The sequence below is a fragment of the Ochotona princeps genome, chromosome 5, assembly GCF_030435755.1.
Source record: "Ochotona princeps isolate mOchPri1 chromosome 5, mOchPri1.hap1, whole genome shotgun sequence".
NCBI lineage: Eukaryota > Metazoa > Chordata > Mammalia > Lagomorpha > Ochotonidae > Ochotona > Ochotona princeps.
In genome coordinates, this window is record NC_080836.1 from 80,715,419 (window position 1) to 80,741,797 (window position 26,379).

Sequence of the window (26,379 nt, forward strand, 5' to 3'; positions counted from 1 at the left end):
CTTTTCTCCTATTTTATAAACATAACATTACGAAACTAAACAAAAATCTTTGTATTCATCACAAGCATCAATGCTTTTCATGAAGCAGTATCTTGAGAGCTTTATTAACAATTTAACAATGTTTACATACAACACACATTTTTCTGAAACTGCCAAGTCTCTCATAACTACAGTTTCATTTTCATATAAGCATGGTATAACATTAAATACAGTATCATTCAGATTTTTTTCTCAAATTGATACACCTCCAAGCAATCATTCCAATGCAACTGTCCATCCCAGCAGATGGTTTAGCATATGGACGGTTCCTCTACTGCCTGGGCACCCTCTGTAACAGCTTTAACACACTTGGCCATCGTCTGGGAGGCTCTGCTGATTGAATCTGAAAGATATTAAAAACATGTGCATTTGGATAATGCAATTTTTACAAGCATATTATATTTCAATGCTGTACACATTCAGTAACAAAAAATAAGGGTATAAAGTTCTATGCAATTCTATGTAATTATATGAAACCAATAATTCTTCAGATAATTCCTTTATTGGCTAAAGCATTTTAGTAATTATCCCTAGGAACAATCATAGAACAAATAATGCACCAATATACAATCACCAAAAAGTAAAGTATCAGAAACACAGGAAAAATGTGAATACTGTTGTTGAAGAAAGGTTACACAGCAGTACATACACTAAATTCCACTGAATTGTATACTTTAAAGATGAATTTTATGTGGATTATGTTCCTTTTTGTTTGTTTGGTTTTTGCTTGTTGGAGATGCAAAGGGAACAGAGAAAAACAGCTCCTATCTGCTGTTTCACTCCCTGAGTGCCCCAGTGAGACCAAACCCTAGAGCCAGTAACAATTCAGGTCTCCCGTGAGGCTGGCAGGAACCCAATTATCTGGGCCCCACCTGCTGTCCCCAACAGTCTACATTAGCAGGAAGCTGGAATAAAGAGCCAGTGGCAAATATTGAATCCCGGCACTCTGAAGTGGGAGTTGGGCATCGTAATAATTTTGTCACACTCCCATCCTGTAAATTGTATGTCAATAAAGCTGTCGGCCCTTCGCATCCACCACAGCAAGTGAACAATCTCATGTAAGCACTTTCATAAACATGATTTTTCTAACATCTAAAAAAAACTAATAAAATAAAAATAATTTTAAAAACTTTTTAAGATACAGACTGAATCAAAATTTTAAAATACACAGCTATTTTAAATAGGTAACTATTTACCTGTTTAAATATGCTTTTAGACAGGTAACTATTTAAAAATCATCTATCTGATAACCTAAATGTCATATAAACTGTCCCAAGAACTGGAGTGAACCTTTCAGTGGGGTCCATAACAACATTCCTGATAATTTACATCAGACGAGCTGCTCAACACACTTTGTAAGTTCTAATGCTGTAATGTACAATTCATAAAACACCTTCAGTTTTTTGACACTTTCTAAAATGCTCATAAAATTGCTATACAAACTAATTTTTCTTAAAATATATATGTAAAATCTGTTCATTGTTTTTGCACTTTCAGCCTTTTCCTACAATTCAAAAATAAAAACAGTTCAATCGGAAAAGCAGAGTACATTAGTTCCAACGTTTGAAAGACTTCAAAACAAAAACCATACCTGTCATGTAGAAATCTTTTATTGTTAGCTGAGGTGGAACAAGAGGGTCAGCAAGAAACTGCTGATTCACAAGCTGAAAAAAAATAAACAAGGTGTGGGATATGAGAACAGCAATAGCATTAAAAACTATCCTACCACCACCATTAACCATGCACATCAGCTAGCTTTTACCTTGGAGAGCTCACTGGCTTGCTGGAAGTAGTTAGCTCCTTCAACATCATCATACCTAACAAGATTAGGAGCAACTTCCTCAAGTCTTTTTCTCACTTGATCCAGAGTATCATATGGAAGAGTTAAACCGGCAATCTACAACACAGATCCCAAAAAAGGATACAAAGCTTCAATATTTAAAAAAGTTTAAATAATTCATAATTGTAACTATGGTGAAATAAAGTACTAACACTGTAAAATCTATTGGTATTCATTTGAGATCACACATTTACTAAGGAAACAATTAAATGGGGTACACAAAAGTCAAAACATATAATGCATAACCAGCTATAAACTGATACATAATTCAGTATATCAGTTCAATTATCTTTAGAAAACGGGACTTACTGGGGCCTGTGTTGTGGCACAGCACATAAAGCTGCCACTTGAGAGCCTGTGATGTCATGTACCATATGGTCACTGGTTCAAGTCCCACCTATACCACTTAAAATCCAGTTCCCTGCTGATGACTAGCCTGGGAAAGCAGCAGAAGATGGCCTAAGTGCCTGGGACCCTGCCATCCATATGAAAGACCTAGAGGAAGCTCCAGACTTCCAGATTTAACCCAGCCCAGGCCAGGCCACTGTAGGCAGTTGTGAAGTAAACCAGTAGATGGAAATATCCCCCTTTCAAATAAATGAACGAATGAATAAATAACCTTAAACAAAAACTGATTATGAAATAGACAATGCTAGCCAAAATCTGAATATTCCTCACCTGTTATGAATCATATGCAAAGTTACACATAATGGTGCGATAAATTCCATAATATTCCCTTTAATAACAAAAAGGGCTCAAAGAATTTTTAAGGAAATAAAAATAAAAATTTTAAACCCCATTTTCTGAAGATACTTTTCTTACATAAATTATTTACCTGTGCATTTCAGACCACGATCTTCCTTGACCTTTAAAGTCATTCTAAGCAGCTAATATGACAAATATCTTTTTGGCTACATTACTAAGAAATGCCATAGAAACAATACCTCAGAAAGGGCTCTGATGATTTTCCAGTCTTCTCTAGCCAAGCCAGGAGGCGTCACTGCTACTTTGGTCTGCTGGGCTCTGCCCTCGGTGTTGACGTAAGTAGCAGACTTCTCTGTGTAAGCAGCTCCTGGGAGAATGACATCAGCTGTGGGAGCCCCAACATCACCATGATGTCCTGTGAGACAGGAACAAAATGCATTTAGTGAAAACTTGACTCACTATTGTACATTATGCTATACTGGAATTTTAAAGTTACTACAAGTATCTTTACAAATATTTAAACATTGTATTTGAAAGGCAGATTTCATAGAGAGGAGAGACAGAAGATAGAGAAGGCCTCCATCTGCTGGTTCACTCCTCAAATGGCTACAAAGGTGAGAGCCTAGCCGATCCAGAGCCAGGAGTTTCTTCCGGGTCCCCCACATGGGTCCAGGGACCTAAGGACTAGAGGCATTCTCCACTGCTTTCCCAGGCCACCAGCAGCGAACTGAATCAGAAAACAGAACGGGGCCCGGCGGCGTGGCCTAGTGCTAAAGTCCTCGCCTTGACCATGTCGGGATCCCATATGGACGCTGGTTCTAATCCCAGCTGCTCCAGTTCCCATCCAGCTCCCTGCTTGTGGCCTGGGAAAGCAGTCGAGCACAGCCCAAAGATTTGGGACCCTGCACCCACGTGGGAGACCTGGAAGAGGTTCCAGGTTCGCAGCTTCGGACTGGCATAGCACCAGCCGTTGCAGTCACTTGGGGTGTGACTCATCGGACGGAAGATCTTCCTCTCTGTCTCTCCTCCTCTCTGTACATGTGACTTCGTAATAAAAATAAATAAATCTTAAAAAAAAAAAAAAAGAAAAGAAAACAGAACAGCTGAGAGCACATATGGGATGCCACCTCTTGGAGGGAGAGGATTAGCCTGAAATGTTAATCCGCACTGGCCCCCACAAAGTGTTGTCAAAGCACTCAAATGGAGGAGGAATTACTGCAAATACAGAACAGGATTATGAAAAACAGCATGGAAAAAAGGTTTCGACGCAAAATTAATAGAAAAGAGTATTCTGAAACTCTATTACTCAGTAGCAATGAACAAAACATGTAGTAAAGCTATGCAGGAGCCAGTACTGGGACACAGCAAGTTAAACCACTGCCTATGTCAGCATCCTATCAGGCTGCTCCACCTCCTACTCAACTCTGCTAATGCACGCAGCAATGCAGTGAAAGACGGCGCAAGGCCTTGAGCCCCAGCCACCGATACGGGAAACCCACATTGAATTTCTCATGTTTAGGTTGTGCCCCATGATTTGGCTACTTGGGGAATGAGCCAGCAGACCGAAGATCTAATTCTGCCATCCAGAATTAATCTTTTTTCTTTTTTGGTAAAAAAGATACAGAACATTTCATTTAAAAGGAAGTAAATTTCAGAAGCTAATGCAATGGCTTAGTGGTCTAAGGCTCCAACTGTGGTGACAGCATCCCGTATGTCCCAGCTGCTGCCCTTATGCTCCAGTGCCACTGGTGGCCTGGGAAAGCAGCAGAGGATGGCCCAACACTTTATACCCTGATACCCACATGGGAGACCCAGAGGAAGCTCTAGGCTCCCAGCTTCAGACTGGCTCAGCTCTGGAATGCTGCAGCAATTTGGAGAACAAGCAAAGGAGTGGAGATCTGTCTCTCCCTAATTCTAATCTTCAAAAAAAAAGAAGGAAAGAAAGAAAGAAATCTTACCAAAAAAAAGTGGGGGAGGGTGAGAAGGCCCCCAACACGGTAGCCCAGTGGCTAAAGTCCACACCTTGAACTTGATGGGATCCCATATGGATGCCAGATTATACCCCAGGAAAGCAGTTGGGGACGGCCCAAAGTCTTGGGACCCTGTACCCATGTGGGAGACCCGGAAGAATGGAGAAACCAGTAGGGGGGAGGATCTTCCATGCACTGGTTCACTCCAACAGCTGCAACGGCCAGAGCTGTGCTAGTCCTAAGCCAGAAGCCAGATGACTCCACCAGATTTTCCAGGAGGGTGTGGAGGCCCAAGAACTTGGGGCCATCTTCTCTGTCTTCCCAGGCACATTGGCAGAGAGCTAGATAGGAAACAGAGCAGCAGGGACAACAACAGGTATCCGTATGGGATGCCAGGGCTATAGGTGACTTTACTTGCTATACCACAGTGCCAGTCACAGGGGAATAATTTTTCAAAGCAATATGAGTTACAGTTTGTTTTAAGACAACTGGTGGGCAGGGAAATTATTTAGTCCATTAAATATTCAATGGAATAGATTCTAATATACATAAAGCAATATTCTATTCCATTTCTGGCATGACATTTGCCACTTACCTTGATAAACGATGAAACAATCCTTTGGTAAATCCTGTCGCGTGATACAGCCTCCATCTGCTCCCAGGAGAAACAACACTTTGGGAGGATGCTTTCTAATTGCTTCCACCCCGGGTTTATAGCCAAGATCCAGAGCAGCTACTTGGCTTGCGATCCTGCAAAAACAATTAAGGAACTTCACTGTACTGGCAATTTTCAGTAAAAATATTACATGTGATTTTTTGGAATGACACCTAGTTTCGTTTCCATTCATGCTGTCAAAGGCCTTTTCTATCCATGTCAAAACCAAAAACACTAGTGTTACAACGTTCTAAGAGTCAACAAAAATGTAAGATGGTTAGGACACTGTGTGTCTCTTCAAGAGATAATATATAATTGAACAATTCTAGAATCTTTACACTGTAATTATCTCCAGTGTGACATTTTTCAGTATGCTACCAAGCATATTCCTAAGATTAAAAACTAATGTTTTTGAAAACCAAAAATGATCAATTTTAAAACCATTAACAAACCTGTAATTCAGAGAAAACTATAATTCTGGTGTTATATCCATTGGAATTCTGTCTAAGAATATAAAAAATTATACTTTCTTAATTTTAACCAGAAAAGCCGATTTACAGAGAGAAGGAGACAGAAGTATCTTCCCTCTGCTGGTTTACTCCCCAAGTGGCAGCTTCTCCTGGCTGGGACTCCCATGCAGGTTCAGGACCCCAAGGCATTGGGCTATCCTCGACTGCTTTCCCAGGTCACAATCAGGGAGCTGGAAGGAAGTGGGGCGGTTGGGACAGGAACAAGTGATCATAAGGAATTCTGGCTTGTGCAAAGATTTAGCCACTGAGTCATCCAGCTAGGGCTACAAAATTATTCTTATAACAGGAATCCAGAGAGATTTAAAATAACTAAGCTTTGAAACAGTAGGGTTGCTTTGGTCTTGAAGACCTACGGTGTGTAAGTTCAACTGGTACAGTCTTTCTAAAACAGGTTGGAAGCATATATCAAGAGCCTTAAAAGTGTTTATTTTGGGGAAATTCTTAAAAGAACTAATAGTAACAACAACAAGTAGGGCCAGCACAGTAGACTAGTGACTAAAGTCCTTGCCTTGAACACGCCGGGAACCAATATGGCCACCAGTTCTAATCCTGATGGTCCCGCTTTCCATCCAGCTCCTTGCTTGTGGCCTGGGAAAGCAGTCAAGGATGACCCAAAGCCTTGGGACCCTGCACCTGTCTGGAAGACCGGGAAGAAGCTCCTAGTTCCTGGCTTCGGTTCAGCTCATCTCTGGCCATTGCAGCACTTGGCGAGTGAATAGCAGACGGAAGATCTTTCTCTCTGTCTCTTCTCCTTTCCATATATCTGACTTTGCAATTAAAGCAAATAAATCTGACAAAAACAAAAGATGAACTGTTTTTTCAGTTATGGTTTGCACATGACTTGGCTCCCCAAGCTCAGTTGTGTGTTAGGGACTGACGGGTTAATGACTGTAGCACCTGAGAGGCCGACCCAGTGTGAGGTCTGTAGGTCACTGGCGGCTTGCTCCTGGAACACAGCTCTCACAGCAGAGTTGGTTACAGAAGCTGAGCATAAAATCCTGTCTACTTCCTCAATGTGTGGGGCTGCCTAATTTTGGACTGTGAGCCTCCAAACTTTAATTCAAAATAAAGCTTTTGCTTTCTTAAGTGTCACAATCTCAAGATTTTTGTTGTTGTTGTTGCTGTTGAAGATTTATTTTCCTTACTTGAGAGACAAGGAGACACAGGAGATTTTTCTATCCACTGGTTCACTCCCTAAATGACAATGACCAGGTCTGCGCAGGTCAAAGCCAGCAGCCTGGATCTCCACCCCCAGTCCTCACTGTGGGGAGCACATGCACCTGGGCCATCTGCTTTCCCAAGTGCATTAGCAGGGACTGGGATGGAGGTGACTAAACTCACTCCAACACGGGATATTGGCATCGCAGTCACTGCAGAGGCTAAATCAGCTACGCCACAATACTAGCGCCCCTCAGGGTATTTTACTTTAAGTAATAAAACTCTAACACACTCTTATAGTTCTATTTTTGAAATCTACCTTAAGGAAACAAAGTTGAGAGATGTGTATATCAGTACATTAATTAAAGACATGTATTAATGTAACAGTAAAAAGGAAATGAGCAAAATTTATAGATTATTAAGGAACCGTGCATGTTTTTATTCATAAAGAATTTCCAATTGTGGGAGGAAGCTCTTAAGCCTGTGACAAGGGCTGGCACTGTGGCGCAGTGGGCTAAGCAGTTACCTGTAATCTTGCTGCTTCACTACCCAGCTAACTCCCTGCTTACACACCTGGGAAAGCAGAGGATGGTGGTCCAAGTGTTTGGGCCCCTGCCACCTGCATGGGAAACGTGGATGGAGTTCCTCACTCCTATGCCGGCTATGTGCGATCATTCAGTGAGTAAACCAGGGGGAAGAGCTCTGTGTGTCTCTTTCTCTCTCCACAATTCTCTTAAATAACAAATCCTTAAAAGCAAGAAAATATAAAAATGTCTGCAACAGCCAGGGATGTAAAGGATTCTAACACCTCAGCTATAATCTGCCACCTTCCAGGTACCTTAGCAAGAAGCTGAGCAGGTGGTACTACAAGGTTCTCTGATACAGGACATGCGTGTTGACGCAGGAGCCTAACCTGCTGGGGCACAATGCATGCCCCAGGAAATCTTACTTGGTAATGAAAGCTGATGAAAAGCAGAGCACAAAACTGTATTTACAGTATGATTTCAACTAGATAAAAAAAAAAATTTACACAAAAAAAAACAAAATGAAAATGTACCAAAACAGAAACAGTAAGTATCTACTGATTGTAGAATAACAATCGTTTCAATTTTTGTATACTTCTCTTTCCAGTTTTTCAAAGAACAAAGCATACACTGATATAATCCTTTTTAAAATAATCTCAATTCTCCTGTTAGCTTAAATTTAAATGATTAGCATTTGATCAGATTCAGATGATCTGTTGCAATTTTTGAGCTAAAGTATAACTTTTAATATTCATTTTCTTTACACTATTATTACTTATTTTAACATTATTTGTTAATTTGATTTTTTCACAGAGGTTTCATACCTGCAACTGGGATAACGTTGTTTAGTCTCAAATTGCTTGCAAATGTAAATGTGACAGCATAACAAGAACACATATCCACAAAATCATTTGCATTTTATACCATAAAGAGATTTACTCAACAAACCTATGAAGGATATTCATAACTTTCCAATCATCAGCAACACCACTAGTCATCCTAATTTTCTGTGCGATGCTGGAAACGGCTGCCAGAATTGCTGCCCCATCATTTCTTTGGAGTGCAGAACTGCCTAACACAACCATTGGCTTTTTAGCTTCCTTTAGGACCTATTAAAAACAAAACAAGACATTTTTTTAAAAGATTAGAAGTAGATTAAATGTCTAATCAAACATACATATCTATGGTTGCCCCTTATCTTTTGCTCAGTCTGCTAGCCAAGTCCTTGGGAGACAGAGGAAGCTCCTGGCTTCAGATCAGTGCAGCTCTGGCCATCGCTGCCATGTTAGGAGAAAACTAGTGGATGGAGGCTCTCTCTTACTTGCTCTCCACTCTGTATATCTATCTTACCAATAAAAACAAATACATCTGAAAAAAAAAATCCTAGCCAACCACCAGAGTAACTATGGGTAAATTCCAGACAAATTGGGTTATGTACCTATGGGAATTTAGATGGTAATACGTTCAAAGATTCATGTCTATGACCCAGTGAATTAGCCTAGTGACTAAATCCTCGCTGTGCATGTGCCAGGACCCCACATTGGTGGCAGTTTGTGTTCTAGCTGTTCCGCTTCCTATCCAGCTCCTTGCTTGTGGCTGGGAAGGCAGTCGAGGACAGCCCAAAGCCTTGGGACCCTGCATCCACGTGGGAGACCCGGAGGAGGTTCCTGGCTCCTGGCTTCAGATCAGCGCAGTACCGGCTGTTGTGGTCACTTGGGGAGTGAATCATTGGACACAAGATCTTCCTCTCTGTCTCTCCTCTTCTATGTATATCTGACTTTCCAATAAAAATAAATAAATCTTTTAAAAAATGAATTAAATATAAACTATCAAGGATAAATAACCTAAATAGCACAACAAAACAAAAAATCAGGAAAGGGTAGAGATAGTATTAGGCTGACTTTAGCTGAAAAAAAGGGTGTGATCTTAGAAATGTGTATTATGATAAGCTTCCTTTTCAGAAGTAAAACTGGCATTCTCAAATAAACCAAAAATGAATTAGAAATTTAAAAATACATAATTTGTTAATAAGAAACACTGGTAAATCTTCTTTCAGGAACAGCAACAGTAAAGAAAAATTTAATTGAAACTGAAACTTCAGTTTTTGGGGCCACTGTTGCAGCACTGCCAGCGTAAGGTAAGCCTCTCCGGTGGCACAAGCAGCTCACACTGGTGCCATTCCGGTCCAACTCTGACCCAGCTCCCTGCACGTGGCCTGGGAAAGCGGCAGAGGGTTTCCCAAGTCCTTGGGCAGCCTGCACCCGTGTGGCACACTAGGAGGAGGGTCCAGGCTCATGGCTTCGGATCTATCCCGCTCCTGTCATTGCAGCCAGGAAGGGAGAGAAGTAGTGACCGAAAATCTCTCTCTCTGACTCACCTTTTACCTGTAACTTTGTTTTCCAAATAAAAGTAAATCTTTATAAAAGATTCTATCAATTTCGCTTTCATTATTTTCAGATAATTTCAAGTAAATCTGACTCTAATTAATAAAAGAGCAAGCATTGAACGGTTTAATTTCTGTATCTATTACTGTCCATAAACTAAGAGAGGTCATTATAAGCTTTTATCAATACTTGTTATGGGATGCTGGGATTCTGGTTAATGCTTTACTTTCGTCTCATGTTTTTTTCTGTACTAATTTTTACCAATAACCACACTGTGTAATCAGCAAAAGAACAAATCTTAGAAATATTTAAAAACCAACAACAGTAGAAACGTAACTGGAGAGCACCTGGCTGAACGGATGGGTATCAGCAGCAATGTCCTGAAGAATTTGGGGAGAGTCTCCCAGATGATTGTATCTGTAAGTGAGGTCCACTGGACTGCCTATAAGGGCCACTTTTAAGTCATTATGAAGCCAACTGAAATGAAAATGTGTGTAGAGCTAAGTAAGTACAATTATCGGTTTCACTGAGGCTAAGTGCTACATTTATTATAAAATGTTTAAAGCACAAAAGCACACAATGAACATTCAACAAACAGATATACTATGAAAATACAGTGCTACAAAAACAAAAACAAGAAAAAGCAACAAAACAAAACAAAAAAAAACCCCCAACAAATCACTAAGGAAATCCAGTGTATTAATTTGTTGTACAGGAAGGCACACTATAAGCCAGCTAAAAACAATTTTTCTACGGTAACCGATTTGTATGTTTTATTTTGTAGTATTTACATGGTAGACACAATTACCTCTTAACTGTCCATTAAGAACACTTACAATACAGTTCATGGGAAAAAAAAAAACCTACAAAATTCACATTTATTCTGTTTGGCCAGACAACATGGATCCATTTCCCCAAAAATAGTTAACTGCTATGACAACACGTTTGATTTGTCTGAGATAGTGCTACTTTTTAATTGTTATCCTTTTATTAAACAGGAAAAGGAGGGTACTAAAGATCAGGATGTTAACTGCAATATATAGCTTAAAGACTGGAGGCTGGGCAAGAAAAAAAGCTATAAAAGAAATCATGAGAAAATGGATGAGATATGAATATGAACTGTGGATTGGGTTAACAATGTTTTTGCCAACATTTACTTTCTTGATTAAAAGAGAATGTCCTTTCTCCTTAGATAATCCAAACTGAAGCATGTAATAGATGAGCACTATTTCTGCAACTTCCAAATAATCTGGAAAACTACACTCACACTTAGTCATATGCAATCATAAAATAAATGGCAAACTATTAACATCCATTAGTCTGAGTGAACAATACATGAAAATAGGTATACACTATTATAGGCATCCATCTTAATTTGAAAATTTAAAAAACTAGCAAAACAAATAAGATGGAGACAAACCTGGAGACAATTATCCTTTTGGAGCTTCAGCTACCGTGTAATTTTTTTCATACATAGACAGAAAAGATTACCAAAATATTATTACTAACCTCTTTCTAATTCTCGCATTAAACAGTGGTGCCTCAAAACGTGGATTTGTACCAACCAGAAGAACAACATCTGCCTCTTCCACACCCGCAATTTTGGAATTAAGGAGATAATTGGAACGCAAATCTGTGCTAGAAACAGAGTACAAAAATACAAGTTTACTTTACTTGAAAATTCGCATCTGCCGAAAATTCACAGGAAAATCTTGCATCAGCAAATCTATAGCAGTTGCAGAAAAAAAAAATTTCATGAAATATCTCACTATTAAATAAATCAAAGTTCAGATACTTGGCATTAACCAGATATTCTCATCTACAGCAATGATGTGATCTTGGTCTGTATGTGAAAATAAATAGGTGGCTATGTCAGAGAATTCAGGCTGCCAAACATTGTCATTAATGTGATTGTTTAGTAACTTGTAAATGAAAGGCAAACGAAGGTCTCAACCGTAAGATTTTATTTCTCACCCTGCTCCTGCAGTGGGGAATATCTCTTCGGTGCATAACAAGTCAGAATCCACTCTATTAAGCAAATCTTTGAGAGCTACTAGGGCCTCAGCATCCACCAAGCCACCTGCAATCGCTGCCACATCCTTGCCTTGAAAACTCTGCAACTAGACATCAATTGAGAGATTATCACCAAGAAGCCTGCATTTAGCAATGGTCATAATGAATTGTTCAGAAAATTAAAAAATTGGCTAAAAAGTTACTAATTGTTAATCTTAAGAAACCGCAGAGGTGTATGTGGAACCAAAGTTAATAACAACAAATTAGAAGGAAGCTTTTGAATATTTAGGAGTAAAAGGGCTTCAAAAAGAGGGGGTTGGCATGCTGGCATAGCATGCTAAGCTTGCACCTGCTAACACCAGCATCCCACATGGTACCAGTTCCTGACCTGGCTGCTCCACTTCCAAACCAGTTCTCTATTTATGATCAGGGAAAGCAGGGGCATACAGCTCAAGTCCTTGGGTTCCTGCACTGACATGGGAAACCAGGATGCGGCTCCTGGACCCCAGCTTCAGGTCAGCTCAACTTCCTGACACTGCAGGCATTTGGGGAGTGAACCAATGGATACAGATCTCTTTCCATTTCTCATTTTCTCTGTAAAATCTGCCTTACAAATAAAAATATAAAAATCTTAAAAACAAAAAAACAGAGAGAAAGAGAGAAAACAGAAGGGGGCTTCTGGAGAACTAGGGCTCTGAAGCTATGGTTAGTTACTTTAACTGTATCCTCATCTAAACAAACTGTCTTTCCTTCCAGCCTTTTGTCCAGGTTGCCTTCCTGTGATGCCAAAACCATCCCTTTCCCTTTTGCTCTGGCAAGCTCACACCCACTCTGAGAGGCTGCTTCCAGAACCATCCTCTCTAGGAGAACATCTTGATGTACTAGCCTTGCTCAGACATCCCTCCTCTCAGCGCCTTCTTACACCACTTCCTGTACAACTACTCATCGCAACACATGATTTACATAATTATGCATGTATGCATCTTTCTCTACCATTAGACTGTGGAAAGTGGACAATTCTGTCTTTATATCCTTTTACACAGCATACATAACATCTGACATGTGGCTCTCAAACGATTGTCAAACGGATGGAGATTGTTACCTTGGTAAGAGAAAAAGAAAAGAGAACACACCCTTTTACAGTACAGATGTTTCTTAAAAATCAACTATTATATATAATATATATTATAGTCATATGAATTATATATTTTATTTATAGAAAATAAAGTTTATATTTATTAATATAAAATTATATATTATATAATCATACATTATTTGGTTAAGATCAACTATTATATATAATAGATATACTATTTATTCTATGTTTTAGGTTGATTACCATTCCAGCCACACGAGACAGTGCATCCTCCCAGGAGGTATAGGTTAAAAGCCCCTTTTCGTTTCTGACCATTGGCTCCGTAAGTCTTTGACGTTTTAGCCCATCATAGGCAAATCTAGACAACAGAAATTATACCAAATTTTACTGAAGAGGCTACTATATGTTCAAGTTTAACATGTACAAGAAATCCTACTTAAATACATTAAAGTGTTAAATACTTTAGACTATTCTGAGAACATTATTTGAAAGCCAAATACTATCCAGAATGCTTTCTTTCATTGTCAAGTACCTCAACCACCTTAAAAATTATAACACAAGCATACATGATGGCTGAAAGTCAAATGTTTTTATTCCTAAAACTTAAGTGTCTCTAGATATTTAATCAAAACTGCACCGTGAATGGGCTGGCGTTGGATGCAATGGGTCAGCCTGACACAGACACTGGTTTGAGGCCTGGCAGTTCCACTTCCAAACCAGCTCCTTGTTAATGTGCCTGGGAATGAAGCACATCAGGTCACAAATGCATCAGCCCCTCTCATCCACATGCAAGATCTAGATAGATCTTCATGTTCCAGGATTTGGCCTGGTCCAACTCCAGCTATTACAGATACTTGAGGGGGATAAAGGGTTAATCAGCAGATGGAAAAATCTTTCTCGTTTTTCCCTCTCTTAAGTTATTTCCAATAAATACATCAATCTTTTGAAAAATATTACAATCTACAAACATTTATAGTCCTAGGACTATTTTTCTTAAACATTTATTTATTTTTATTGCAAAGTCAGGTACACAGAGGAGGAGAGACAGAGAGGAAGATCTTCCATGCAGTGACTCACTCCCCAAGTGACTGCAATGGTTGGAGCTGAACCGATCTGAAGCCAGGAGCCAGGGGCTTCTTCTGGGTTTCCCACACGGGGTGCAGGGTCCCAAGGCCTTGGGCCATCCTCGACTGCTTTCCCAGGCCACAAGCAGGGAGCTGGATGGGAAGTGGAGCTGCCAGGATTAGAACTGGCAACCATGTGGGATCCCGGCATGTTCAAGGCAAGGACTTTAGCCGCTAGGCTACCATGCCGGGCCCAGACCTAGGAGTATTAATGTCAGTGTTTTTTGTTTTTGCTATCTCTATAAGCAGTTCAAATTTCAACAATGTTTATTAAATAAATTAACATAAAACATAGCTCCTTAAAATTATTATAGTTTCTTTAACTGTGAAATAGAAGAAAAATAATACAGCACATACCTGGTTTTATCAGATATCCACTCTTCGTTGATGTCCTCATGCATACGTGGCAAGATTCTCATCACCTCTCCAGTCCTTGTGCTAACCACAATATTACTTCCAACTGCATCCATAACATCAATGGATTCTGTCTTTCTGAAAAATAAATACACATGAGAGAAAACATCTCAGCTCATGGAAGGGCAGGCATTGTGACACAGCCGGTTAAGCTGTCACTTAAAACATACACATCCTGCAACAGTGAGCCTAGGTCAAGCTTATTTTTGCTTCCAATCCAACATCTTGCTAATGTGCACCCTAGGGAGCAGCAGCTGCTGGCTCAAGTACTTGCACCCTGTCACCCACTAGGTGACCTGAGTGGAGGAGTTGCTGGCCCCTGGATTTGGCCTGGCCCAGCACTGGCTGTTGTGGAAAGTGGAAAGTGAATTAGTAACAAAGGCTATAAAACAATTTTCGGACACACATGTGCCCCTTTGCCAAGTCATGCCAGGCAATGCTGGGGAATCTGCATGAAGGACCTTTCCCAAATGCAGCTCCTAAACATCACAGCCTTAGAAACATGAGATGAACAAACCTTTAGTCTTAACTAAAGAAAAAAATCTACTATCTGCTGCTGAATGTAGTACTGAGGGAGAACTCAGTTGGGTGGAGGGAATTTGGGGAGGGCATGAGGAAAATCCCAGAGCCTTTGGAATTATATCATAAAATTAAAAACTGAAAAAAATTAAAACTGAAGGGCACTTAGCCTAACAGTTATGACTCAGGTTGATTTATTTGCATCCCATGCTGGAAAGACAAGGCTGTGTATCTGGCACTGCCTCCTAAATCTAGATTCCCATTCAGTGGGAACCAGGGGAGGCAGAGCTGATGGCTCAAGAAGCTGTTTTCTGACTACCCGTACAGGAGTCCTGCACTGTACCTCAGCCTCCCAGCTTCTGTCCACAGGCCTACTGTGGGCATTTAGGTCATCAATAAGCACATGGGAGCTCCCTCTTCTCTGTTACTTTTTTCCCAAATAACTTTTTAAATAAATCTGCTTTAAGAATGATTTCATTCTTATTGAAAGGCAGTAACAGAGCTTGGCACAATAGCCTAGTGGCTGAATCCTTGCCTTGCATGCACTTTGGGATCCCATACAGAGTGCAGGTTCATGTCCTGGCTGCTCCACCTCCCATTCAGCTCCCTGCTTGTGGGCTGGGGAAGCAGTGGAGGATGGCCCAAAGCTTTGGGACCCTGCAACCGCAGGGAAGACCCAAAGGAAGTTACTGGTTCCTAGCTTCAGATTGGCTCAGCTCCAGCTGTTGTAACTACTTGGGGAGTGAGACAGTGAATGGAAGATCTTTTCTCTGTCTCTCCTTTTCTCTGTAGATATTACTTTTCAATACAAATAAATAAATCTTTTTTTAAAAATTTATAAACAGCAAGCTTCATAAACTTATAAAGAAAGGTAAACAAACTTTCTAAAATAGGATCTTGTTAAACACCATGACATGCAAGTATCCACATGGCTACAAACTTAATACACAATAAGGAAAGTATACATTAATAATCTCCAGGTTATTTTACTCCATGGAAGGGTAAGCTAGAAAATAACTTCATGGTTAAGTATTTTAGTAATCTTCAAGAAAACTAGCACTAGTTTACACATGTTCCTCTAACCTCATTCTAACAATCCATCTTTTCTAAAAGTGTTACTTAAAGCAAACAAAAACTTAACAGACTAAAAATCTCACAAACCTTACCATTTTTTTTTGGAATAGTAGTGAATTAAGGTCAAAAAGATAATCCAATACCTTGTCTCCCAAGGCCGCGCAGTAAAAGCATAAGGTTTGGAAGTTAGTGCACCTACAGGGCAGATATCAATGATATTTCCAGACAGCTCCGACATGAACATCTTTTCAATGTATGTGCCAACTTGCATATCATTTCCTCTGCCTGTTGTTCCCAAATCATCCACGCCTGCAATCTCACTTGCAAACCTATAATTAAAAAGTGTGTTATTACATGGTGAAGTCCAGCAAAATTGTTCCTTCCTTCTACATGATCAGAGATAACAGGAGGCACAGTTCCCGAGCAAAAAGTTCAGTAAATGTCTGCATTAAATTTAAGGTACAACACACAAATAACAAAAAGAAAATTATACAAGTATCACAGACTGAATACTTATTACTGACTTAAATTCTTAAATGCAACTGAAATTATGTTAGCTGAACAACTACCATGTTATTGGCATATGCAAAAGCCATTTAAAAACAACATTCCTCTTCTGAACTCACATTGGTTGCCACAGTATCTCTGATGTCATTTCACCTGTTTGTGAGAACTAAGTCAGAATTCAATATTCCAGAAAAGAGAATGGGGAACTACCTGATGCAGCGAGTGCACTGTATGCATCTGGTCATGATAGTCTTCACCAATGGCCCCAAATTCTTGTCCTCCACAGCACGTTTCCCCTCTAAAAATCGGCTCCTATCACTTCCAAACATCATGGATTGGTCCTTAAACAGATTACAAAAGAGTCAATCTATTGCTACCACTGAAATTAAAACTTGAGAAAACCCAGCAGGTTTTCAAACTATGACCACATACATACCTGGAGATCACATTCACCTCCTTGGTCACAAATAGGGCAGTCCAGTGGGTGATTTGCTAGTAAGAACTCCATCACACCTTCTCTGAATACAAATTTTAATTTTAAAAATGTCATAAGTTGCTAGGACTCAAAAGCATTTACCTATAAGCTGTTAAATAACTTTCAAAGACAAATACTTTCTTATAACTTCACATGAATTTAATATCAGAAATGCCAATGTAACTTTCATTCTGAAAGTAGTATGTGGAAACTGTTCATAGAAATCTCCATTAAAATATTAGAAAACCTACAAAAATTAGTACTTTAATTATACAGAGTTGTCAAAAGTTCCTAAATAGTCCTCAGAAAATATATCAATTTAAAATGAAAATATCAGAACTCATACATCTCAGTCCAATAGATTCAAACTCAGAGTTCATGGTAAACTGAGCAGATTGCTAGAGGTTTTCAATGTTGGCCACACTCTAGATTCAACTGTACAAATCTCAGACTTCACCGACTTTAATGAAATTGTCACCAATGCAAAGGATTAAGTAACAAAATGTGTAATTTCTCTGCTCTACTATATTAATAACAAAAAAATACCGGGCTTTCTTGGATTTTTCTGAGTTTGTCAGAATATTCCAACCCTTCATTACTGGCATGGCACATGCAGCTACAACCTAGAATTCCAATAGAAAAAAAAATCCTTATTTGCATGTATTTGTAATTACAAACAACCTAATATATGGAAATATTCAATTACACAAAAGCATTAAACCACACATTTAAAATCAAGCAAAAAAGCACAGTAACTTACTAAAAGTTGAATTTCTAAAATTTTCCTGTTCACAACTTGACAATCTGGTACTTTGTATTTCTCTTAAAAACAAACAAGACACTTCTATGGTGGATGAGATTTGTCCCCGCAGAGGTACGTGTGCTGAAGCTTGAGCCTCAGTGTAATAACATTACCAGGCTGGGGGAAGAAGTGGGCCCCACTGGGAATCTAGGTCCCAGGGTCCCTGGTCAGAGGAGGGCTTAGGTCTGGCAAGACACGATGAGTTCCCCAGAAGAGTGAGCCTGGCCCCCTCCTGCTTTCTTGTTTCTTCCTCTGCCACAGTGCAACACAGAGAAGACCCTGACCAGAGGCCAACTAGACAGGACTGTACCATGGCCTCCAAAACTGAACTGAATAACCCTCCTTGTTTTACTAAAATATTAAAAAACCTATAAAGTCTAAATTGTACATTACAGCAACCTAATACATATTGTTATAGCAATGCAAAGCAGACTAAGAGCAACATTCTGGCAGACAGAGAAGAAAGCAGAAAGAGAGAACAACAGGGAAGTATTACTATATTCTTAGAATTATACTTGTAACTGAACTGATAGCATTATTAGTATGAAAATTCAGAATTTTTTACAGTCACTGTCATGCATCTGCTGTGACATCAAGAATCTAAACTATTAATCTCAAAATACAGACAAACGTCACTTTTTTAGTTTATCGTAACATTATCATTTTTACTTGTTCTGAAACAAATAGACACTACTGAATTAAAAAACATGCCAAAATGCAATCAAACTATGAGAGTGAACCCCTTTACTACAATGGTTTTCTCAAGTGAAAAATAAACCACGTAAGTACTTTTAATTTTAATTTGCTGCTTGAGAACATCCTACTTGTGTGTCACAGTTGTTTGGAAATACTGACAGCTCTAAGTAATCCCCATTAACCTCTACACATCTGTGTAATTTACATGCCATCTGGTTTTGCAAAACACTTCCACCAATGAGTTTCCAGTGTGAAATTAGTATCAGTCACCTGCCCCCCAAATTAAATACTGACTATAAATAAAATTTGCTGCAGGATTTCAAGTTTCCTATCTCCTACAACATGGTGTAAAATTTTAGGTGGCAAGTACCTTAGGTGCTTTCTCTATTTCCACAAGGCACATTCTGCAGTTTCCAGCAACAGACAGCCTTTCATGGTAACAGAAGCGAGGTATCTGCATGCCGACTTTCTCACACGCCTAGAAGACAAAGTAAAAAACCTTCTGCATTAGCATGTGTGGGAGGGGCCAAAGAACTTGCTGATTTCTGTTGTTGCTGAAATACAGATTAAAACAGAGTGAAGTGAGCGAGTTCACCTATTCTGACCTATAAATATGTCGACTATCACCAATTCATCGGGTAACTGAAGGAATTCCTTCCCTCTCTGCTCTTAATGCCAATCCTTTCTGGCTCTGATGCTGCCAGAGGAGCTGAGCATGTCTTCATTCATGCAGAAGAAACTGGATAAAGTTCTTGGGCTCTGCTGCAGCACTGACTGCTCATAACACTTGAACCACCACCCCGACCTGCAGACTAACCCAGTCATTTCCCACCTGTACTTCTTTCTGCCCTGTTGCTCTCCTTTGGAGAGTAGAGACGTTATTTTACTCCCAGTAGCTGGTTATGATGCCTTTCTGCGTTCGGTTCAACATTCCTTCCCAGCACTCACACTCCAGGTGTGTCTGCTGCCCTTCTCCAGTTCCTGCTTGCCTGTTTCACCATCACCTATTTGTCTACAAGGTTTTCCTCCTTTTAGCCTATGAACATGTTCAAATTTCCACTAGAGTTGATGTATCCATCCTCATACCTCACTCTACAACAGTCTACTAAATTTTCAATAATTTAACCACAAGTATTTTGTCATCAATACTATTTTGCATGCCTCCTACATAATACATGCAATAGAAGAGCACCTCAAAAAGATGAAGCTTACATAGGCGCAAGAAATTTCCAAATCACTGCATATGCCAAGCTTTTGAAAAGTCTGTAGAAATGCATATTACAAGAACCATGGGTTTCAGAATTTTATACAAGTTTACTGTTTGCTTTCTATAACCTTTTAAAAAAGATTTACATATTTGAAGAATAGAGCAACAGAGAGAGGAGAGATACTGGTTTACTCTCCAAATGCCTTTCTACAGCCAGAGTTGATCCAAGTTAAACCCAGGACTGGAACTCCATTTGGGTCTCCCATTGGCCATCATCACTTACGTCCCTTAGTAGGAGTAGGATGAGAAGTGGTTGACAGCTTAACCCACTATGCCTCAATGCCTCATGAACTTTTTGAAATATGCTTGTATGGTAGTGAACAGACACTGCCCCAGGAGCTGGCACGATAGCTCAATGGGCCAATCCTCCACCTCCAAGTGTTGGCATATCATATGGGTGCTGGTTTGTGTCCTGGCTACTTCTTCTCCCATCCAGCTCTCTGCTTGTGGCCTGAGAAAGGCAGTGCAGAATGGCACAAAGCCGTAGGATCCTACATACGTGTGGGAGACCTGATGGAGGATCCTGGCTCTCAGCTTTGTATCAGCTCAACACCAGCTGTTGAGGCCATTTGGGGAGTGAAGCAGATGGAAGATCTTTGTCTCTGTCTCTCCTCCTCTCTGCAAATCTGCCTTTCCAAATAAAAATAAATAAAACTTAAAAGAAAAGAAAAGAAAGAAAAGAACAGCCCACATAAGCAAAAATAAAGAATTAGATCCTACACTTACTTGGAGGACGGTTGTCCCTGGTTCCACCATGACGGACTGACCATCGACAAATACTTCAATCAAGTTGCTTGCAGCTGTGGCAGTTGTTCGAACTGATCGCCAAAAAACAAGTAAAAAACAGTTATCAGAGTTTAATTTATTAGAGTGGACAATAGATTAATTATATTTACATGCCTAAAATTTTTCTTCATTTTATACTACTCTTAAATCTTTTACACTACTAAGTTTGAGAAAAGCTTTCTCAGGCATGTGGCCACGGCCACATAGTTAAGCCATGGCCTTTGATGCTAGGAAAGCAGCACAGGACTAGCTAAGCACTTGGGCCCCTGTACCTCTACTGCAGCACCTGCGCCCCCGTACCTCTACTGCAGCACTTGGGCCCCTGTGCCTCTACTGCAACACTTGGGCCCCTGTGCCCATACTGCACTTGGGCCCCTGTACCTCTACTGCAGCACTTGGGCCCCCGTACCTATACTGCAACACTTGGGCCCCTGTGCCCATACTGCACTTGGGCCCCTGTACCTCTACTGCAGCACTCGGGCCCCTGAACCTCTACTGCAACACTTGGGCCCCTGTGCCCATACTGCACTTGGGCCCCTGTGCCTATACTGTATTCCTGGATGAAGATCTGGGTTTCTGGCTTTAGCCTGGCCCAGCCCAATCACTGCAGCCACCGAGGAGTAAACCGGCAGACAGCAGTTCTGTCTTAAACAAAATAAGTAAATCTAAAAAAAATTAAAAGTTTTTAGCTTTCTGATTTTCAAATTGAATATGGTTGTCTACTTTCAAACATTTAAACTTGAACTTTTAATATTACAGAAAATCAGTTCAAGGCAAGAGCACTTGTCAAAAACAGAATGATGCAATTTTCTACTTTGGCACGGACAGGTACTTCTTACTACTTTCCATCATATGATCATTACTGTCAATTGTTTAAGGTAAAGCTGTTACTTTGAAAATCATTCTATCAACTTAGATAATTTACACCTATTTTTCTGTAAAATAAAGGATAGGCTTAGGGACTTAGAAACAGTTGACAGATCTACAAATTCACAAGGAAAGTTAGAAAAATACTCACCACATCCTTTAGGGGATTTGGAAAGGCCCACCAAGGCCCTTCTCACAGGGATCCTGAACATTTTGCTAAAAATTTAAAAAAGAAGAATTATATTATTGTAGGAAAGAAAACACTTACTTACAAATTTTAGGGGACTATTTTACAGTTGTGAAGTCCTTGGGGGCAGGCATTTAATCTAGTGGTTAAGATGCTGATTAAAGGGGCGGGAGTTGCAATGCAGCAAGTTGCTTGCTCAATGTTATCCTGGCAGTTACCCGGTTCCCCGCTAAGGTGCCTGGGAAAGCGAGGATGAAGGCCCAACTCTTGGTCACTCACATGGAGGACATGGATGGAGTTCCACACTCCAAGCTTTGGTCTGGCCCAGTCACAGTCACCGGCCATTTAGGAAATGAACCAGTTAGTGGTTGGAAGCTTTCTTTGTTTCTCCTGCTCTGTCACTCAAATAAATCAATCTTAGGGACCAAAAAAAGTAGTAATTAAGATTCTCACATCCTCTGTACCTTGATTCAGTACACAGGTCAGGCTCTTGAGTCTAGCTTCCTCAAGTAACTAAGCTACTAATGCCCAGGTGGGAACTGTGCTCCTGGCTACAACTGTCGGCCTGTTTCTAGCTGGTGCAGACATCTGAGGAGTGAACCAGTAGATGGCAGTTTTCTCTCAAATAATAAATAAAAAGCAAGTATCTCAAACACATAACATCAGTAAACACTCACTAGTTCTAATATTTTACCCTCAAACTCTGCAGGTAAGCATATTTCATCTAGGGCCCGGCATGGTAGCCTAGCAAAGTCTGCACCTTGAATGCACCAGCATCCCATATGGATGCCAGTTCTAATCCTGGCAGCCCTGCTTCCCATCCAGCTCCCTGCTTGTGACCTGGGAAAGCAGTTGAGGATGGCCCAAAGCCTTGGGACTCTGCACCTGTGTTGGAGTCCTGGCTCCTGGCTTTGGATTGGCTCAGCTCCAACCATTGTGGCCACTTGGGTCATGAATCATCGGACATTAGATCTTCCTCTCTGTCTCTCCTCCTCTCTGTATATCTACCTTTCCAACAAAATAAATAAATTCTGAAAAAAAAAAAAGAGTATTTCATATAGGGTCTGGCATAGTAACCTAGTGGCTAAATCCTCGCATTGCATGTGCTGGAATACCATATGGGCACAGGTTCATGTCCCTGCTGCTCTACTTCCCATCCAGCTCCCTGGCAGTTGCCTGGGAAAGCAGTAGAGGATGCCCCAAGGCTTTGAACCCAGCACTCATGTGGGAGACCCGGAAAAGGTTCCTGGCTCTGGATCAGCTTAGCTCCAGCTGTTGCACCCACTTGGGAAGTGAACCAGCAAATGGAAGATCTTTTCTCTGTCTCTCCTTCTTTCTGTGTTGGTTCTAAGACAGCCTTACAAAACTGCTTACTGACAACTCAGTTTAAACACAATTCTGCACTAAAACAAAAACTCATATCTATTCCTTGAAATCTATGTGTGAACAGAGCTGGGTCCAATCCATGCTTGCACCAGTACAAAAGTATATCTGTCTTTCCAATGTGAAATAATAATAAAAAGAATAAATCTTATAAAAATATTTCATCTCAGTTACATCAACTTACACTGTATCAGTGAGCTATGCATCAGTTATTGCACAAACTTGGATTTAAAAACAGAGAAATGATGAAACTTCAAATACTGCTACATAGTATATCCTAAGGATATTCAAAGACTATGTGAAGTGAAGTCTGCCTTTCTGCATTCACTTCCTAAGAACATGTATCCATGCTATCTACGAAAGCAGTTATCTCATGTCTCCTGAGATGTTTGACAGATCACAATCCCCAACCTCTCAGGTACCTTGAGTACCACTGATGTGTTGAACAATCAACTACTCGCACAGATTTGCAGTTACTTGTTTATATACATGCCTGTTCTACACTCACTGTATTATAACTCCATGAATCTTTCTACCTTTAATCTCTTCACTGCAACAAACTCTAAAACAGCTGTCTGGGCTAAAACAATTTTGATCATCAGTAAATACTGGGCCATATGTGAAGAGGGGAGTTACTAACATCTAATGGTTACGAAGCAGGTTGATGCAAAAGATTCCATAAAGCATAGGATAATTCCAAAAGTAAGGAAGTCTCTAAGGTGTGAACACTCTTGAGGTTGAGAAAGTGACCTAAAAGTCTGCTGAATAACCAAAATCAATGTGAGGGCCACATAGCCACCAGTACTTACACACACACACACACACACACACACACACACACCCCAGTCACCTAAGCTATCAACTTTTTGTCTATTTAATAGATTATAAGCGTTTAGTAGACACCTGAAACCATACTTCCTCACTTGGAACTTATACGAGAGGTAAAGGTGAACATTTTAGGGGTCAACACATGGTAAGTTTCTACCTGTAGCCTTGGCATCCCATGTGGGCAATTGTTCAAGTTCTGGCTGCTCCACATCGGAGCAGGAATGCAGCATTAGATGGCCCAACGCCTTAGGCCCCTGCACGCCCTGCATCCCACGTGGGAGGCCCGCAGGAAGCTCCTGGCTTTGGGTTGGCCTATCTCTGGCCATTGGGCCATGTAGGGAGTGAACCAGAGGATGGAATTTAATCAGAGATTGAATTAAATTAAATTAACAGATTCAAAGCCAACAACAATTCAGCATTTCATACTAGGTTTGGAAACCTTTATGACTACTGTAACACACGTACTGTAAAATCAGGAGCGCACCTTAGAGACACAGGAAATGGGCAGAAACAGGCTGACTGTGACACACCGAAAAGCAAAAGGGATCTCACAGAGCCCCACCACAAGCACAGGTGCACAAGACTTTGCTATGTGCTAGCTCAGCCTAGCAGTAGAGAAGCCAGCTGCAACACCCCAGTCCCACAACGGAGGCCCCGCCGGTCTGACACCCAGTTCTGTCTCCTATCTCCAGCGTCCTGCCAAGGCTAGCTCTGGGAGGTGGATGGCTCCACCAGCGTCTCTGGCTCCAGGTGGGAGAACTGCAGGCTTCCCCACCAGCCCAGCCCTGGCTGTGCAGGTGCACCTCCCTCTTCCACGGCCCCAACCCTCCTCCTCCAGGATGTGGCCTCATCCTTCAAAGCTTTTTCTTTTCTCCTACACCAGCCTACCTAGAATTTCCCGACAGCTCCCCAGGCAGTCGGCCTCCATAGTCTCCTTCATGCAATCATTTCTGACTTCACACTACAGGTTCGGTAACCAGTAGATTTGCGATCTCTATTCTTAGCTCAGAGACCACTTTCCTGGGGCAGGTTCTCCGACAGCTTTAAAACACTGCTCACCCACAACAACTCGGGTTAAAGACAAAACCTGCACTGAAACAAAAAATCATGTGTACTCCTCGAAATCTGTGTCAACACCTGGGTCCGATCCATGCTCACACCAGTACAAGCATTATAGATTATTACGGATTTTCCCCAAACTGATTAACAATGTAGTTGTCACTCACAGTACAATCTTGAGCTAACTTTTCTCATTTTTTTCCCCATGACACAGTTTTTTAGGTACAGGAATTCCCTCCTTCTCCCTCATATCCTCCATGTTATTGAAGTAGTAGAGTCCTTTGGTAACAGTCGTTACAAGTTTAACATTCTTCTGTTTATATGCAGCACGGCATTGTAGGCATAGGCAAAGGTAGACAAATCTAGTGCTTTACTGTCAAGGCAACATGTAATGCTTCACAGGGGATCCTCACTTTCCCCATCCGTGAAAGGGGTTTGGCAATGTGGTCAATGGGCAAAACAAAACAAGCAAAGACCAGAGGCGTGAACGGCTGCGGCAGAACGAGGATGTAGCGTCCCGGGTCCAGCAGGTGGAAACTTGGGGGGGGGGGGGCAAACGCTCAGTTTTCAGGTATGTCACCTGACACAGCTCCTCCACCACCCAGAGCAGGGAGAAGGTCACCTGCAGCCTGCCTCCGGCCTGGCGTCCTCTCGGAGCTCCCGCCGGACCCCCGCCCCTCTCGGAGCTCCCGCAGGACCCCCGGGCCCCTCTCGGAGCTCCCGCCGGACCCCGCCTGTGCTCCGCCTCCCGGGGACTCCCGAGCCGGCGCGGCGGGAGGCGGTGTCCAGTCAAGGACAAGAGAAGGAGCGGCCTGAGTCACATCAAACAGTTCTGCTCAAAAACAAAGAAGCAAAACAAAGCACCCGGCTAAGAAGCCTCGACCTTCCGCCTGCAGCACGGCCTCACCTGCTCCCCGGAGCTGCCGAGGCTGCTCTGCGGACCTGTCGGGACCACACCGGGCCGATCGGGCGCCGGGAGCCTTCGCAATATGGCAGCCCTCACCGGCTCGGGCAGCCGGCCCCGGCGGACGGAAAGCCGGGAGGGACCAGACACCCCGCTTCGACCCTCTTCCGCCTGCGCGGAGCTCGGCGCCTTCCGCCCGCCTACCGCAGGCCGCGAGGGCGGGAACGACGTGGCGCCGCAGTTCCGCCGGAAGTAGCCGGAAACCGGGGGCCGAGTGTCTTCGGCCATCTCCGGCGCGCCCAGGGGCGGTTCCTGCTGAGTGTTCGGCAGCCGTAGAGGTAGGGACTTAAGAAATGATTCAGTTTTTCACGTATTTCGCTATACTACGAAAAGCCCAGGAACAATTTCTGTGACAGTTAGTGCCGAGTCCTCATTTTTTTTGTTTATTTTTTTTTTTTACGTAGAGGCGAGCGTGCCGGAACGCCCTTTGACCCTTGACCTCCGGCTTGGCGCGGTGGCCGGGAACGCCTCCGTCTCTATATAAGGACTTCCCCGGCTGCCTCTGGCCTTTTT

The 26,379-nt window shown here is 41.5% G+C and overlaps 1 protein-coding gene across 1 annotated transcript; it reads right to left on the bottom strand.

The window, feature by feature from the left end:
* On the bottom strand, window positions 1–25,966 carry NDUFS1 (NADH:ubiquinone oxidoreductase core subunit S1). The gene is made up of 19 exons (XM_012926157.2): window positions 25,810–25,966; window positions 21,597–21,661; window positions 20,519–20,610; window positions 18,896–19,003; window positions 17,574–17,650; window positions 16,989–17,070; window positions 16,763–16,893; window positions 16,189–16,374; window positions 14,396–14,530; window positions 13,158–13,272; window positions 11,780–11,925; window positions 11,315–11,443; window positions 10,153–10,282; window positions 8,370–8,530; window positions 5,150–5,304; window positions 2,824–2,999; window positions 1,802–1,936; window positions 1,631–1,703; window positions 1–382 (listed from the first exon to the last, which is right to left on the bottom strand). The coding sequence occupies exons 2-19, from the start codon at window positions 21,655–21,657 to the stop codon at window positions 291–293; spliced, it is 2,184 nt and encodes a 727-aa protein (XP_012781611.2). The 5' UTR covers window positions 21,658–21,661; window positions 25,810–25,966; the 3' UTR covers window positions 1–290.
* Window positions 25,967–26,379: the final 413 nt, after the last annotated feature.

Bases quoted from the DNA above. Each gene is read 5' to 3' on its own strand.
- NDUFS1 (XM_012926157.2), bottom strand. From the start codon at position 21,657: ATGTTCAGGATCCCTGTGAGAAGGGCCTTGGTGGGCCTTTCCAAATCC. The intron at 16,894-16,988 runs GTATGTATGTGG...AATCTGTTTAAG, and splicing joins GAGGTGAATGTGATCTCCAG to GACCAATCCATGATGTTTGG. The intron at 8,531-10,152 runs GTGCTCTCCAGT...TGTTTTTAATAG, and splicing joins ATACCCATCCGTTCAGCCAG to GTCCTAAAGGAAGCTAAAAA.